The 15446-nt window shown below is 40.7% G+C and overlaps 1 protein-coding gene across 2 annotated transcripts; it reads right to left on the bottom strand.

The window, feature by feature from the left end:
* Window positions 1-3121: 3121 nt before the first annotated feature.
* On the bottom strand, window positions 3122-8723 carry LOC110459297. 2 transcript variants are annotated; one of them, XM_021511481.1, is made up of 2 exons: window positions 8351-8723; window positions 3122-7491 (listed from the first exon to the last, which is right to left on the bottom strand). In XM_021511481.1, the coding sequence occupies exon 2, from the start codon at window positions 6263-6265 to the stop codon at window positions 4538-4540; it is 1728 nt and encodes a 575-aa protein (XP_021367156.1). In that variant the 5' UTR covers window positions 6266-7491; window positions 8351-8723; the 3' UTR covers window positions 3122-4537. The 2 variants fall into 2 exon arrangements, with proteins under 2 accessions (XP_021367156.1, XP_021367155.1); XM_021511480.1 differs by lacking the exon at window positions 8351-8723 and adding an exon at window positions 8121-8321.
* Window positions 8724-15446: the final 6723 nt, after the last annotated feature.

Below are 15446 nucleotides of genomic sequence, written 5' to 3'. Positions count from 1 at the left end.
GTAGGCAAGGTGGACGATGATACATATACAGCTGATGAGGTAGGCAAGGTGGACGATGATACATGTACAGCTGATGAGGGTGGGGAAGTAGGCAAGGTGGACGATGATACATATACAGCTGATGAGGTAGGCAAGGTGGACGATGATACATATACAGCTGATGAGGTAGGCAAGGTGGACGATGATACATGTACAGCTGATGAGGGTGGGGAAGTAGGCAAGGTGGACGATGATACATGTACAGCTGATGAGGGTGGGGAAGTAGGCAAGGTGGACGATGATACATATACAGCTGATGAGGTAGGCAAGGTGGACGATGATACATATACAGCTGATGAGGTAGGCAAGGTGGACGATGATACATGTACAGCTGATGAGGGTGGGGAAGTAGGCAAGGTGGACGATGATACAGCTGAAAAAATGTAAATTGATGTTACTATTAGTTTAAGTATGATGATGTACACGTTCAGTAATATATGATAATAAAATGGAGATATGTTTACAAATGCCTATCTTTTTTAGCTCACCTGCCCAAAGGGCAAGTGAGCTTATGCCATGGCGCAGCGTCGGTCGTCCGTCGTCCGTCCGTCAACTTTTCCTTTAAAACGCTACTTGTTCTGAACGGCCCAGTAGATTTGGACTAAATTTGGTCTGGAGCATCTTTAGGCCAAGGGGCCTCAATTTTGTATAAATGATGGGTCTGGGGGCTGAGTGGCGGGGCTCAATAGGGGAATTATAGCAAATTCTTTAAAATCCTTCTTCTTCTGTAGGAATGAAAGTTTGTATAATCCGTGGGTCTGGCCCCCAGGAGCCTAAGTGGCGGGATCCTTCTTATTCTGTAGGAATGAAAGTATTTGGACTAAATTTGGTCTGGAGCATCCTTAGGCCAAGGGGACTCAATTTTGTATAAATGGTGGGTCTGGTCCCCCTGGGGGCTGAGGGGCCCCAATAGGGGAAATATAGCAAATTCTTCAAAATCCTTCTTCTTCTGTAGGAATGAAAGGATTTGGTCAGAAGCATCCTTGGGTGAAGGGGAATCAATTTTGTATACACCGTGGATCTGGCCGCCCTGGGGAAATAGAACAACTTCTTTAAAATCCTTCTTCTGTAGGAGGAATGAAAGGATTTGTTCCATATTTGGTCTGAAGCATCCTTGTGACAAGGGGAACCAATTTTGTATAAACCATGTGTGTGACCCCCCCAGGGGCCTGAGGGGCGGGGCCAAATAGGGAAAACATAGCAAATTATTCTTTAAAATCCTTCTGTAGGAATTAAAGGATTTGTTCCATTGTTTGGTCAGAAGCATCCTTGAAGGAAGGGGAACCAATTTTGTATAAATCGTGGGTGTAGTACCCCAGGGGCCTGAGGGGTGGGGCCCAATAGGGGAAACATAGCAAATTCTTTAAAATCCTTTTTCTTCTGTAAGAATAAAAGGATTTGTTCCATATTTGGTGTGGTGCATCCTATGGTAAAGGAGAACCAATTTTGTATAAACGGTGGGTCTGACCCCTCTGGAGGCAGAGAGGCGGGCCCAATAGGGGAAACATAGGTAAAATCTTCAAAATCCTTCTTTTACCATAGAGATTAAGGGATTTTATCCTAATTCAGTATGGAGCATCATTGGGCCAAGGGGACTCAATTTTGTATAAGCATGCAGTGGGTGTGGTCTCCCAAGGGGCAGAAGGGCGGGGCCCAATAGGAGAAATAGAGGTAAAACCTTTAAAATCCTTCTTCGACCATCGGGATAATGGGATTTTATCCTTATTTAGTCTGGAGCATCCATGGGCCTAGGGGGTATGGCCCCCTTAAGTTGCATATAGGGGTAGGGCTCTGTTTGAAGTTTGTTCTCGCTATATCTCAAGTACTGGATGGATCTTTCTGAAATTTCATATGTACTTACAGCACCTACTTCATACCAATTATTTTAAACATATTCAGGTGAGCGATACAGGCCCTCTGGGCCTCTTGTTTATTATTAACTTCAATATTGTCTATAATAAGGGGCTATAATAAGGGGATTTTTTTTCTCTATCACTTATCAGCACAATGTTTTTATAATATAATTGAAGATATGCCAGGCTATTACCAATTTATGTCTATTTACACAAAATCTTGAATCCCTGTTGGGTAGTTGGTATGCGTCCATGCATATCAGATTGCGACCTACCTTCGATTTTATGTTGACAATATACAGAGAATGTTGTCATTAGTTTTATCTGTTACAACCTACTTATTACGATTAATATCGGATAGACAGACGGCGCGAAAAGTTATTTAACAGTGCGATACTTGCTTAATATTATATAAAACACAGTACATACACACATTGTATTATTCCAAAATGATGCCCCTCACATCAAAGTTTTCGCATAGAACGGGCCCAATGATGCGGGGTTTTCGTAACTAGGAGTGCGCTTTTAGTTTATATTGTCTCAGTTTGTAGTGATGTCTTGAAGCTTTTAAGTTCTTGCGTTTTGACGAGGTCTTCTGGTAGGTTATTCCTCTCTGTTGTTGTTCGGGTATGGCCACTAGCCCCTTTACGACCTTATAAAAAAAGGGCAAACCGGTGGTCTCGCCGGCGATCCTTTAGTGGTGTTAGTTTTGGAGTGTCCATCATTTCTGTATACACTGCTCTCCCTTTAATTTGATGTTATACAGGACATCCACCATGGCAAGCTGGTAAGACAAATAATTAAATAAAACAAGGACACCAAATCTGAATTGAATATTACCGTTTATTACAATAAACGACGGTTGTTATGACGTTCACATTTTGTCATATAAATAGACCCAAAAAGTCTTAGATGGGGGATCCTATTCCGCCACAATGATTACTGCAACACCAGGCTAATACATGAATAAAACGAGGTGCAGCAGAAATCATCCCCAATCCGAAGTCATGGTGGAAGGCCCAAATGGAATAAACCCAAATATAATCAAAAGTGTACTTTGGAACAAAATTGTAAAACCAAAGTACAATTATCATGGAGGCAAGCATGCCAGTGAAAAGGAGACAAAATATATCTATATACATAAAACCCAACATAATAAAATTGGCGAAAGGTCTGCATGAAGACCCAGAGTATACATACAACAGGTGATATGGACATCTATAACCTAAACAGCCAACTACATGAAAGGACAGTATCTCCCCGACCCTATGCCCGGGAGATGCAAGTTATGCTAAAACTTTCGGTTGGCGTTTTTTGTATTGTAGACATGCACAAAAATTGTAACTGACAAGTGGTAGGCACTAAGCATGGATTTTAGCTGATGAGATTAATTCTTGCATAGCAAGGGACAAAATGTAGTGTACAAAATAAAAACTGTAATAACATTACGAATTAATTGCAAACCGAATTTACAAAAGACAAAGTGAAAAATATAGAAGGGGACACAGTTGACCAACTCCTCGACCCTATGGCCAGAAAAAGGAAGAATATAACGTGTCAAATATTAAGAATGCAAGTATTTGAACAAATATTAAGAATGCAAGTATTTGAACAATGTACAAGCCTTACAGTACTCTAATATGAGGTGAAACATCAGTAAAACACTAAAGTGTAAGAACCCGTTGCAGCAACCTATCGACCCTATGTCCAAAGGCCACTGAAACGGACAAAGTTCATATATCTGTAATGTTACATGTCGTAAAAAGTTGGCAATCTGATGTACCTCTTGAATGCCAAGGAATGCCACCTGCCCATTTGTTGAATGTCTACATCAGGAATACCACTAGCGGCAGCCCCAATTCTAAAACTATGACTAGTGTAGGGAAGATGCGCCAGGCCAGCCCAAGCCAGTGAACTGTGCAAACAAGTACTGAAGTAAGCGTAGGTAATTGGTATGCAAAAGAGTGGCCCTGCCAAGTGACCACGCAAAAGGTACTGATGAAGGGCCAACACTGGACAGGTGGCACTCTGTGTAGGCTTACATTGTAATGATAAAGTGATTGGCCGAATATTGTAATGGCCTTTAAATGAGCGAAAAATTAGCTCAAGTTTTGAGGGACAGCCATTAGAATCATAGGAAATAACTGCATCATGATACTGAAGCACATGTGATGCAGACTTGTTCATAGTCATCTCACCCACACGTAAAAATGCATGAAAGGCTAAGAGATACATTGCTCTTAGTAAGTACTGCTGGTATGCAGACGGACACACAAATGGCAACGACTCTACCAATTTCACCAAAATGGCAGGTGTAATTGGTAGGCGGCTATCAGCACGTGACGACGTTCGCTGAATGGATGATAGAAGCTTTTTAATGATAAAGGACTGGGAAGGATCAGAAAAACCAGCCAGCTTATTCAAATATCCAATGGCTGCAATGTATGTCAATATTGTGGAAGAGGCAAAATGATTTTGATGTAGGTAAGCAATGAAATATGCTAATATGCCCATATTAGTAGGTATGAATGGAAGTGTTGGATGGTTGGCAACCAGAAACTGTTGGTATAATTGATAAGCCCTAGCATAAGTACGCCTGGTCTGGGGGGATGTTGCATTTTCCAAAAGTTGTACAAGTAACATGCTTAGATTGTCAGAAGGTGATCTGGAACTGGCGTTGAATGCCGTTCCATGTGAGGCGCTTGTTGCTGGAATAATTCCACCTGTAAACGAGACAGATGGTCAGCAAGAATATTACTTTTGCCAGGGATGTGACGTGCTGAAAAAAGAATATTAAAACGCAAGGAAGTAATGACAAAACGACGTGTTAATGCCATAAGAGTGCTATCTTTGCTTGTTTGTTTGTTGATTATATCAACAACGGCCATGTTGTCACAGTACAACAATAGACATCTATTTCGCAGACAGGGGCCCCAAATTTCAATTGCCAAGACAATTGCAAAGAACTCCTTAACTGTAATATGGTAGGAGGTAAAAGATGCTGGCCAGGTCCCAAACAACCATGAAGTGTTGAAAATAGCCCCAAAACCCCGATTGCTGGCATCAGTGAAGAACTGAAGCTGTGGTGTAGTTACCCAGCGATCATCAAGGAACATGGAAACCCCATTAAAGGAGTCTATGAAAACTTTCCAAGCAGCAATGTCAGCCCTAGCCTCCCGACTTAAACGTACATGGTGATGAGGTTTTTGAAGGCCACATGTCAAGTTGATCAAACGACGCAAAAAAGTTCGACCTGGAGAGATAACTTTACAGGCAAAATTTAACAAACCAATTAAAGACTGTAATTCCCGTAGCGTGACTTTCCTGCGCCGAGAAAACTGATCTAACAACTGCCGCATTTTGATGATTTTGTCCATAGGAAGTCTGGCCTCCATTTTAGAACTATCCAACTCTATGCCTAAAAAAGTTAACTGTGTGCAAGGGTTAACAGTTTTGCTTTGTTTTATAGGGATTTGGGTATGTTGACAAAAAGTTAAAAAGTTTGCCAAGTCTTCCATACATTTGGAACTACCAGGTGGGGCTACAAAAAGGAAATCATCCAAAATATGAACAACCCCCGCTACCTGATATTTTGTCTCCATGATCCAATGAATAGCAGAGCTAAATGCCTCAAACAGACGGCAAGAGATAGAGCATCCCATAGGTAAGACTTTATCAAAATAAAACTTGTCATCTATCTGGAAACCCAACAACTCATAGTCAGTAGGATGAATGGGAATAAGTCGAAAAGCTGACTCAATGTCAGTTTTGGCCATGAGTGAACCTCTCCCAAAATGTTTGACAAGGCGCACAGCATCATCAATTGTCTGATATGCCACAGTGGCATCTTCAGGGTTTATGCCATCATTGATAGATGTACCCTGAGGGTATGATAGATGATGAATGACACGAAACTCATTGAGTTCTTTCTTTGGTACAAGGCCCAACGGGGATACCTGAAGATTTGGAAAAGGAGGTGTCTGAAATGGACCTTGTATGCGACCTAAACTAATTTCTTTTTCAATTTTTTGTTTCAAAACCGAAACGTTATCCAGAGCAGATTTGAGATTTTTGGACGTTCGAAATCGCCTAGAACCATAATACTGCAAAGAAAAACCTTCAGTAAAACCCATCTTCAAAAATTGAAATTTATCCTGAGGGTAGCCCGCTAAATGTGTAAGAAACACTTGGACCTTAATAGGAGTAGGGAGTTTAGATTTTTTGAGGAGGTTTACGTTGTTGGCGTTGTGGATTAGTGGCTGAGAGTTGGCCATTGTTTCCACCGCCTGAGGGGTTATCCTGGGGAAGAGTGGAGGAGGATTGCAATTTGCATTGCCGAAAGGAATGCCCCCCTCCACAGTTGGAGCAGACATGTGGGAATTTGCAGCGTGGTCCCTTTCGACAAGATCCAGACTTGTTGAATGGCCAACAAACACCTTTTGGCCAACTTGTTGATTTGGAATGAAAGGGCTGCTGAAAGGGCTGTTGAAAAGAGTTTGGGCGGGAGGTACTTCTCAACCCAATTGCTGTAGCCTCCAAATAAAATTCGGAGTGAACATTTCCCCATGAAGTTTGAGGGAAAAGTTGATGCCACCGACGGAAGTTACAATCGTAATTCAAAGCCGCAGCAATTCCCGACCTTCTAGACAAAGTTTGTACAGTGTCAGCATATTTCATGAGAGCTGAAATAGCCTGGGGGTGGGATTGGACATAAATTGAAACGAATATATGAAAGGCTGATAGCCATTGTTCCACGGATTTAATCTGTGATGATTTTTGTTTGGGAACTAATGCTAATTCATTGTTGTGGAACTGAATTTTGAAGTGGTCCGAATCAGAAGATTTTTGGAGCAACAGGCCAAAATCAATGTACTCCCCAGCCAAAATTTTGGCTTTTAATTTAGTATCAATATGCATGTCCAGAGGTCGGGAAATGCTGTGGCAAGTCTCAAAACCATTCTCACCCGTAAAATTTGACAACACCTGTGATAATGGGTTATTAATGTTCATTGTTGGTGTTGTAGCAGGCATGGTCAGGGGATCCATAGAACGCAAAAGCAGGAAATGTCCACTTGTATGAGGGGGATAATATCAGTTGCTGAATTAGCTGGTAACCCTGTCGCTGCTGCTGGTCCAGGTCGCTGAATGTCAAGGGACTGTATACTGAGTGGTGAATTATGACCAAGTCCAGATGGTGCCCCTGTTGTAGTTGTAGGCAAAGTGGGCACAACCGGAGCCTGCACAATTTATCCTTCAGCCTTCATTAAATTGAATAATTCTTTCACTATTTCCTGCGTGGACGGGAGGACTGTGTTGGGGTTAGCTGCCATAGGTGGTTGAGTGGAACTTGAGGGGAAGGCATGGTTAATCGACCCCGGCATAGTGGAGGTAGCGTCATTGCTGAATGATGGCCCAGGTATACTAGTTGCTGAAGGGTGGTTGTTGAAAACTTGTATAGTGGGTGTTGTGTCCACCACATCACTGGTTAAAGCCGGTGTAGGGACTGGGACCTGCGTCCGTCGTCTTGTACTACGACCAACAATGCTATGTTGGAGAGCTGCCCTCCGTCTAGTTTTCCGTATGGGAGCTGCCCCATGACCTGGAAAACAATGAATTGAACAGTATCTGCGGAAAACTCATTGAACTAATGTTTGCAACAAAATTGAATGCAGCTTTTGATATCCAAGAAGATGGATTCCTAATAATCAGGAAATTCATAATAGCATTCTTGTGAAAAAGTAAACATCCCATAGGACAACATTGGGAGAAACTCCCATATTGAAAGCAAAACATTGTAAAAACATAGAACTATAGAACTGCTCAAAAAAGTGGGAAACATAAACTCATGTTACCACTAACCTGTTTACCACTGCTTTAACGACACAAGTTAACTAACATGCATCATCAAGGTGTTTTCTTTTGAGCCTAAAACATTACCACACACAGTCACACATGTTAACTAACATGTATATATGAGAACTCACATGTAAATATTTTGCACGAACAACATGTTACCTAACACATTATATCGTATAGCAATGGTACACACGTGTACACATGCAAAACAAACCCCGATTTTGAACGGGCAAAATAAATCAACCGTTAAAACAACAGAAGTCAAAACCGAAAGTACTGACCGACATGTTAAGCTAACAATAACACGTGAATTCTGACAAAACAGAACACTCTACCACAATTGTGTCAACACATTTACTAAATGTAACCTACGATTAGTTACTGCTGATGATTCCTCAATGTCACACGTGAAATAACCAGGAAAAGAATCTACTTTGAGGCGAAGAGAACATGCATTGTTTACAATAACAGCTGGGCGGAAATAAGCTAGTGCGCATGTGCAGTCGACTCTGACATCAGAGATATCCCAAAATAGAACGAGTTGAAGGTAAACATAAACAAACCAGGATAAAAAAAAAACTAATGAATATGCAAGACCTTACCTTGTAGGGAAAGAAAATAACTCATGCTGCGGCAAATTTTAAGCCCTGTAAAACTGCTCCACGCACAGAATATATGTACTTGCGCATCCCCTTAGAAGACAAGTGGACACCGTCCCTACACAAATTTTCAGAGACGCCATCTTTAAGGCCCTTATGGCGCCAAAAGAAACACACCGTGGAACCCATACAGCGTTGTTTTAAGGCAGAATTGACGAAATCCACAGATTCATTGTAAATAGTCACAGGTGTCACTCGAGTTGTCCGACGATATAATAATTGTAGGAACCCCACACGTTTGATGCCAAAACCAGTAACTAACCACTGGGCTATCGAAAATAGGTCAGTCACAAGTGTGCCCTTAACCCGCACATTGTCAGCACAATATAGGTCATTGCCACCGATTTGTAATAAAACCACCGAAGGCTGAACTTGTTGAATAGTATCAGAAAAACAACGAGCGTAAAGATAAGAAATCTTACCGCCACTTTTGCCAAGACACAAGACCTGTAACTGATCCGGGTCAAAACCTAGATTTGTCAATGAACCCGTAAGGCTATCATCCAAACGGCGAATAAAACTGTGACCCAAAACGATAACTGACGACATTACAACGTACAGTCAAGTACATAAAGGTTATCTTGTATATACTAAAATCTGTGATCAGATAAAACAATACAAAACTTTACAAGTTGAAATAAAATTGACCTTGACCGTACGAACCTTGTTCCGCCATCTTCTTTTATCAGCTTCTGAATAGGAGCTGCTGCGTCATTTGTATTTATAGTGATCTAATTTTAGCAACATATCAATGCGCGCATGTAACCTGTCAGACCGCATCACTCATACCCCAACATACCTCCTTCTGCAAATAAAAATAGTTATGTAAAAGCATGGAAGTCTGACTGCATAAAATACATTAAAACAAGTTTTAAATTGTATTTATAAAGCGGGCAGCGCAGCGTTGTACCTTTTCCAGCGAGTGGATATTGTTTTGTTGGTAAGGTTCCCATATCGTGCAGCTGTATTCCAGGATGGATCTCGCCAACAATTTGTATGCTGTCAGTTTCAGTGACGCTGGGAACTGTCGCAGGTTTCGTCTTAGGAATCCGAGAGTGTAATTTGCCTTGTTGGTTGTGAAATGAGAGTTTCACTTCATTTCATTTCAGAATATTTATTGTTCAGAGTTTCACTTCATGGAGTTGTGAATAGTCATCCCCAAGTATGGATTTTCTTCCACTTCTTTGAGTAATTGTCCCGACAGTTGGTAGTTGTAGACACTAGGCGACTTGGATATTGATGTTCTCAGAATATAACATTTCGACGCTTTGAAAGACATACCCCATTTCGTTGCCCATTCTTGACATCCCATCCAAATATTACCATTATTAAGATTGAAACGGTCATTGCATCGTGAGTTCATAGTCTCCTTCAGTTTTCAGGAAGCATTGATTTCCGGGTAGCTGACACGATTGTATCAGCGGGAGGGTTTCCTCGCATAGCACTGACGTCATCCATATTCGACGTCATCCACATTCACAAGACGACAATAATCTGACCCACCATTGTTGTTGGTTTTTTTCTGCGCTAAATGCATTGTGGGTCATGCAGCTCTACATACAAGGGAGACAACTCATAGTAAATACTTGATAAGATATAATTCATTAAGCCTATGACTTTTTATAATGGAGATAGGTTTGGCGATCAATTAAGATTGACAAAAGTGACAGCTGGAATGAATATGCATCCAAGGTATCATCAAACACGTCCTCCAAAACAGAATAGGATATGATTCGGAAATTAAGTGGGAAAAAGAAAAAGTGGACATCCTCCCACCTCATTAATAAAAACAAAATGTTTTCATCTTAGTCTGAAATTGCTGATGCATTTGCAAAAAAACATAGCTAAAACTCGTCCCGTTAAACCACTCCAAGGGTCGATAAAGAGAAGAAAAAGACTAAATTTCAAATTATCAAACAGAAATTTATAATGAACCATTTACCCCACCAGAACTTGTTGATTCGCTTGGAAAATCACAGGACTCTGCTTCAGGTCCAGATGATATTCCATATCAATTTCTCAAACACCTACCAGACTCGTCACCAAGATACCTTCTTTACATATTCAACCAAGTTTACGCTTCCGGATAAGTGTTCGAGGCGCTAAACATTATACGAGTCCTTTCTCATACTGATTAGGGAGCGGACCGTAAAATACTTTTGCGCCTTTACAGATCACTTATTGGAACAAAACTGTATTATGGTACATGGGTCGGCGAGCAGTTCTTACCTGCAGATGCTAGACCCAATCCATAACCAAGGGCTACGTCTAGCCCTTGGAGCTTTTCGAACAACACCCGTAAGAAGCCTGTACGTGGAAGCCAATGAACCATCCCTTTATGACAGAAGGAAACAACTTGCATTACAGTTCAATTAAAATCAAACCCTAAAAATCCTGCTTTCGACCAAGTATTCAACCCAAAATACCAAAACATATTTACACAAAACCTAAACTTTTGCCAACATTGGTATCCGAATTTTGAATTTCCTACAAGAACTCAACATAAAGTTGACTAACATATCTGATGTTCCTCTGTGGACCATTCCAAAACCTGATTTTAACTTTACATTACATGATCGAGGGAAGTCAAATGTTGTGCCTGAAGAACACAAATCCTCCTTTCGGGAATGCATTTTGAATAACCCTTTTCACAACTTTACACCGATGGTTCCAAAGAAGGCAAGAAAGTGGCAGCAGCCTTCTGTACTGCTAATTCTGACACTTCAGTTCGACTACCAGACGGCGCATCAAGACCAGCAACAAACTTTTTATAGTACAACCGAAACCTTAAACATCTATTCCCAGTCGGAAAGATCGTAGAGAGGAAGTTGTCATTGTTCGGCTCTGTACTGGGCACACATATCCTACTCATTCATAACTTTTGAAACGAGAAGATCCACCTTCATGCCACGCATGTGACACTCTATTTACAGTGCAACATGTTTCAATAGAATGTTCCGATTTTAAACACTTTCGAGTCCCGGATATGAAAACACTTTTCAGTTCCGTGGACTCGAAGGCATTATTTAACTATTCGAAAGACATCGGTCTATTCTATAGACCGATGTCTTTTAACCCACCTTACCCTTTTTGACGTCATATGTATCACATATTCCATCCATATCATCTATTCGTTATCTCTTTCATTATTATAACCCCTTTTTGTTTTAATTATCTACACATACAATGCGAATGCTTTTAAAATTAACCTTTTTATCTGATTTTGTCTTCGCTACTCACATGTTAGTTTGAAAAAATTAAATAATAATTTAATCACCATGTCCCTAAATACCCAAACAAACAAACATCATCGGGTAGGGGGGAAAAAAGAACGTGAGTATAAATATTTTACACATTTTTTACTCAGTAAATTCATCATAGAGTGTCAAGCCCCTCCGACGTCCTTGACATCCCAAATGAACCTTCCTACTAGCCTGAGATGTAACCTCCACAAAAACCAATTAGAAGATACAAAAGGTGTTAGTCATGGTTACAACAGTAAGATAAGGAATCACCCTTGGATTCAGAGGAGGTAACCAGCGACAGTACGGGCATCTTAGTTGAGTGAAAACAGAGAATCATTCCAGAATACGCTAATGGTTTTTAGCTCACCTGGCCCGAAGTGCCAAGTGAGGTTATATTGTGGCGCGGCGCATGTCCTGCGTCCGGCGTCAATAAATTGCTTTCAACAACCTCTTCTCAATAACCAAAAGGCCTAGGGTTAAGATATTTGGCCAGAAGTAAACTGGGATGAAGGGCTACAAAGTTTGTTAAAATAAATGATCTTCACCTATTTTCAAGGTCACAAGGTGTCAATTGACTTAAAAACCCTTTAAACAACTTCTTCTGAATAACCAAAATGCCCAGGGTGATGATATATGGCCAGTAGCATGCTTAGATGAAGGGCTACAAAGTTTGTTCAAATGAGTGACCTTCACCCATATTCAAGGTCACAGGGGTCAAATATGTTAAAACTTTAAAAACTTTTTCTGAATAACCAAAAGGCCTTGTATGATGATATTTGGCCAGTTACATGCTGGGATGAAGTGCCACCAAGTTTGTTAAAACAAATGACCTTCACCAATTTTCAAGGTCACAGGGGTCAAATATGTTTAAAACCTTTAAACGACTTCTTCTGAATTACCAAGAGTCCTAGGGTTATGATATTTTGCCAGTTAGATGCTTGGATAAAGGGCTACAAAATATGTTCAAATGAATGAACTTTGCTAATATTTAAGGTCACAGGGGTCAAATATGTTAAAATCTTTGAATAACAGAGGCATAGGGTGATGATATTTGGCCTGTAGCATGCAGGGATGAAGCGCTACAAAGTTTGTTAAAATGAATGACCTTGACAATTATTCAAGGTCACAATGGTCAAATATGTTTAAAATGTTTAAACAACATCTTTTCAATAACCAAAAGTCTTAGGATGATGCTGTTTGCCCAGTAGCATGAAGGACTGCCAAGTTTGTTCAAACGAATGTCCTTGACATATATTAAAGGTCACGGGGTCAAATATGTTTAAAACCTTTAAACAACTTCTCAATAAGCAAAAGGCTAAGGGTGATGATATTTGGCTATTAACATGCTGGGATTAAGGACTACCAGTTTTTTTCAAATGAATGACCTTCGTCCATATTCAATGTCACAGTGGTCAATATATGTTTAATCTTTAAATGACTTGCTCTGTGTATAACCAAAAGGTCCAGGGTAATGATATTTTGCTATATCTATCTATATATATATATATGTTAAAATCATATCGATTTGGATAAATTATCTCTTTTCCTGAATTACCATTTTGTGAATATCTGTCATCGATCATTTTAACGACTACCTCTCTGGACAGAAGTTCATGGTATATACTGACAACAATCGACTCGCCAATGTTTTGACTTCTGCAAAACTGGATGCTACTTGCCATAGATGGGTGTCGGCATTGACTGCCTTTGACTTCGAGATTTGGTATAGGCCCGTAAAATCCAACATTGATGCAGATGTTTTATCAAGACTTCCAGTATCCACTGAAGATGACGAAGAACATAACCCCCTTAAGCATGTTACTGTAGAAGCCATCCATGCTGTTCGTCAGACTGTCTCGTCTCGGCGATATGTACAGAGTCTATGTCTGTCATCCGCAGTCTTAGATGACCTGTTTGACCCTGGAGTGAGTCAGCTAGAAGATATGACCCCTAGGGATTGGCGGCAGGCACAGCGCAATGATCCAGTATTGTGGCCATGGATGGATATCATCACCAACCATAGACAACCGAGACGTATACAACTACCTATGACCAGGGAACACATGCAGCTGTTCAAGGTGTCTGGGAGTTTGACGATGCGGCGTGGAGTACTGTTTAGGAAGATAATTACAGATAGTAATTCCAAGTTCCAAATTGTATTACCTTCATTTTTCATTGAAAAGGCTCTCGGAGGACTACACGATGATGTTGGACACCCTGGACGTGACAGATTTCTTTCACTCCTGCAGGATAGGTTTTATTGGCCATGCATGACAAGAGATGCTGAGGAGTGATTGAAGAAGTGTCAGCGTTGCATCAGGGCAAAGTCATCAACCAATGTGCGAGCACCAGTAGTGAGCATAGAGACATCCCATCCATTGGAGCTCGTCTGCATTGACTATCTCACTCTAATCCAGAGGTGGATACCAGCATGTCCTAGTGTTCACAGATCATTTCACGAGATACGCCCAAGCCATTCCAACATGCAACCAGACAGCCAAAACAACAGCCGAAGCTCTATTAAACAACTTCTTTGTTCACTAAGGCATTCCAAAAAGACTTCATGTGGACCAGGGTGTCAACTTTGAAAGCAAACTTATATCTGAGCTCTGTCAGCTAACAGGGATGACTAAGTCGAGGACTACTCCTTACCACCCTATTGGTAATGGCATGACGGAACGATTCAACCGCACTCTTATTAGCATGCTAAAGACTCTGAAACCTGACAAGAAGACGGATTGGAAGAGCTACGTGGCACCACTAGTTCACGCTTATAACTGTACCAGACATGAGTCGACCAACACATCACCATTTTTCCTCATGTTTGGTAGGGAGCCACGTTTGCCTCTGGACATCTCCTTTGGTATAGGGTAGCTGATTGATGAGCCTCAGTCTCTCACGGACTATGCGAAGTCAATAATAGTCAATAAATGGATACTTTAGGAACGCATATTCAGGTAAGTTTTTTCATTAATTCCATTATTCATTGCAATTTTGCGCCACTAGAATTCTGCATTCAAATGCTACTTTTCAGACAAAGTCAACAATATTTTCAACAAACAATTTCTGCAAAGGTCATAATTGACATTTTTCCTGACATGGGTATACCAACCAACTTCCACATTTCTATCATTTTGAGGAAAAGTTATGAGCCAATCTCTTCCTATATACACTGACATGAGCCTGTATGAAATACCTTAACATTGGTCGCCCCAGTCGCTCATAGTCAAATGTGTCGAAGATGTTTACAAATGATCCGCTGTCTAATAATAGATTTGTGTCGCGATTCTGAAATTTAACATTAACATAAGGTCCATTGTTCATCTTCTTAGAAAAGATATTTTGAATTTCTTGCACTCCGTAACAGTATTCATCTTCACTTTCATCGCGGGACGTTTCAACATCGACAGCTTTAACGCGTCTCTTTGTACACTTATTCAGACACATCCTGCTAAAATGACCTTGGCCTTCATAACATTGTTTACCCTTGGCCGGGCAAGGACCAATTTTGTGTGGGAATGTACCACCAGAGTTCCTACATTGTGTTGACTGGGCTTGTTTTTTATAAAGTCCATATTGGGATGAGTTTGTCTTCGGGTCAGGTTTTTTTTTCGATTTTCTCGGAGCTAGTTGGTATATCTTTGCCTATATAATATGTTTGAGTGGGGTTTCTTTTGGTTATTTCCGTTTTTGGTACTCACTGCGTTAACTGTTTGTTGTCTCTCCATCGTCAACGCCTGTGTTTCAGCGAGCTCCATGGCCCTTCCATATTTTAGGATGTCGTCTAGCGTTTT

Source organism: Mizuhopecten yessoensis, unplaced genomic scaffold (assembly GCF_002113885.1).
Source record: "Mizuhopecten yessoensis strain PY_sf001 unplaced genomic scaffold, ASM211388v2 scaffold10007, whole genome shotgun sequence".
NCBI lineage: Eukaryota > Metazoa > Mollusca > Bivalvia > Pectinida > Pectinidae > Mizuhopecten > Mizuhopecten yessoensis.
The sequence above is the reverse complement of the archived record's forward strand: the minus strand, read 5'-3'. Positions and strand labels throughout refer to the sequence as shown.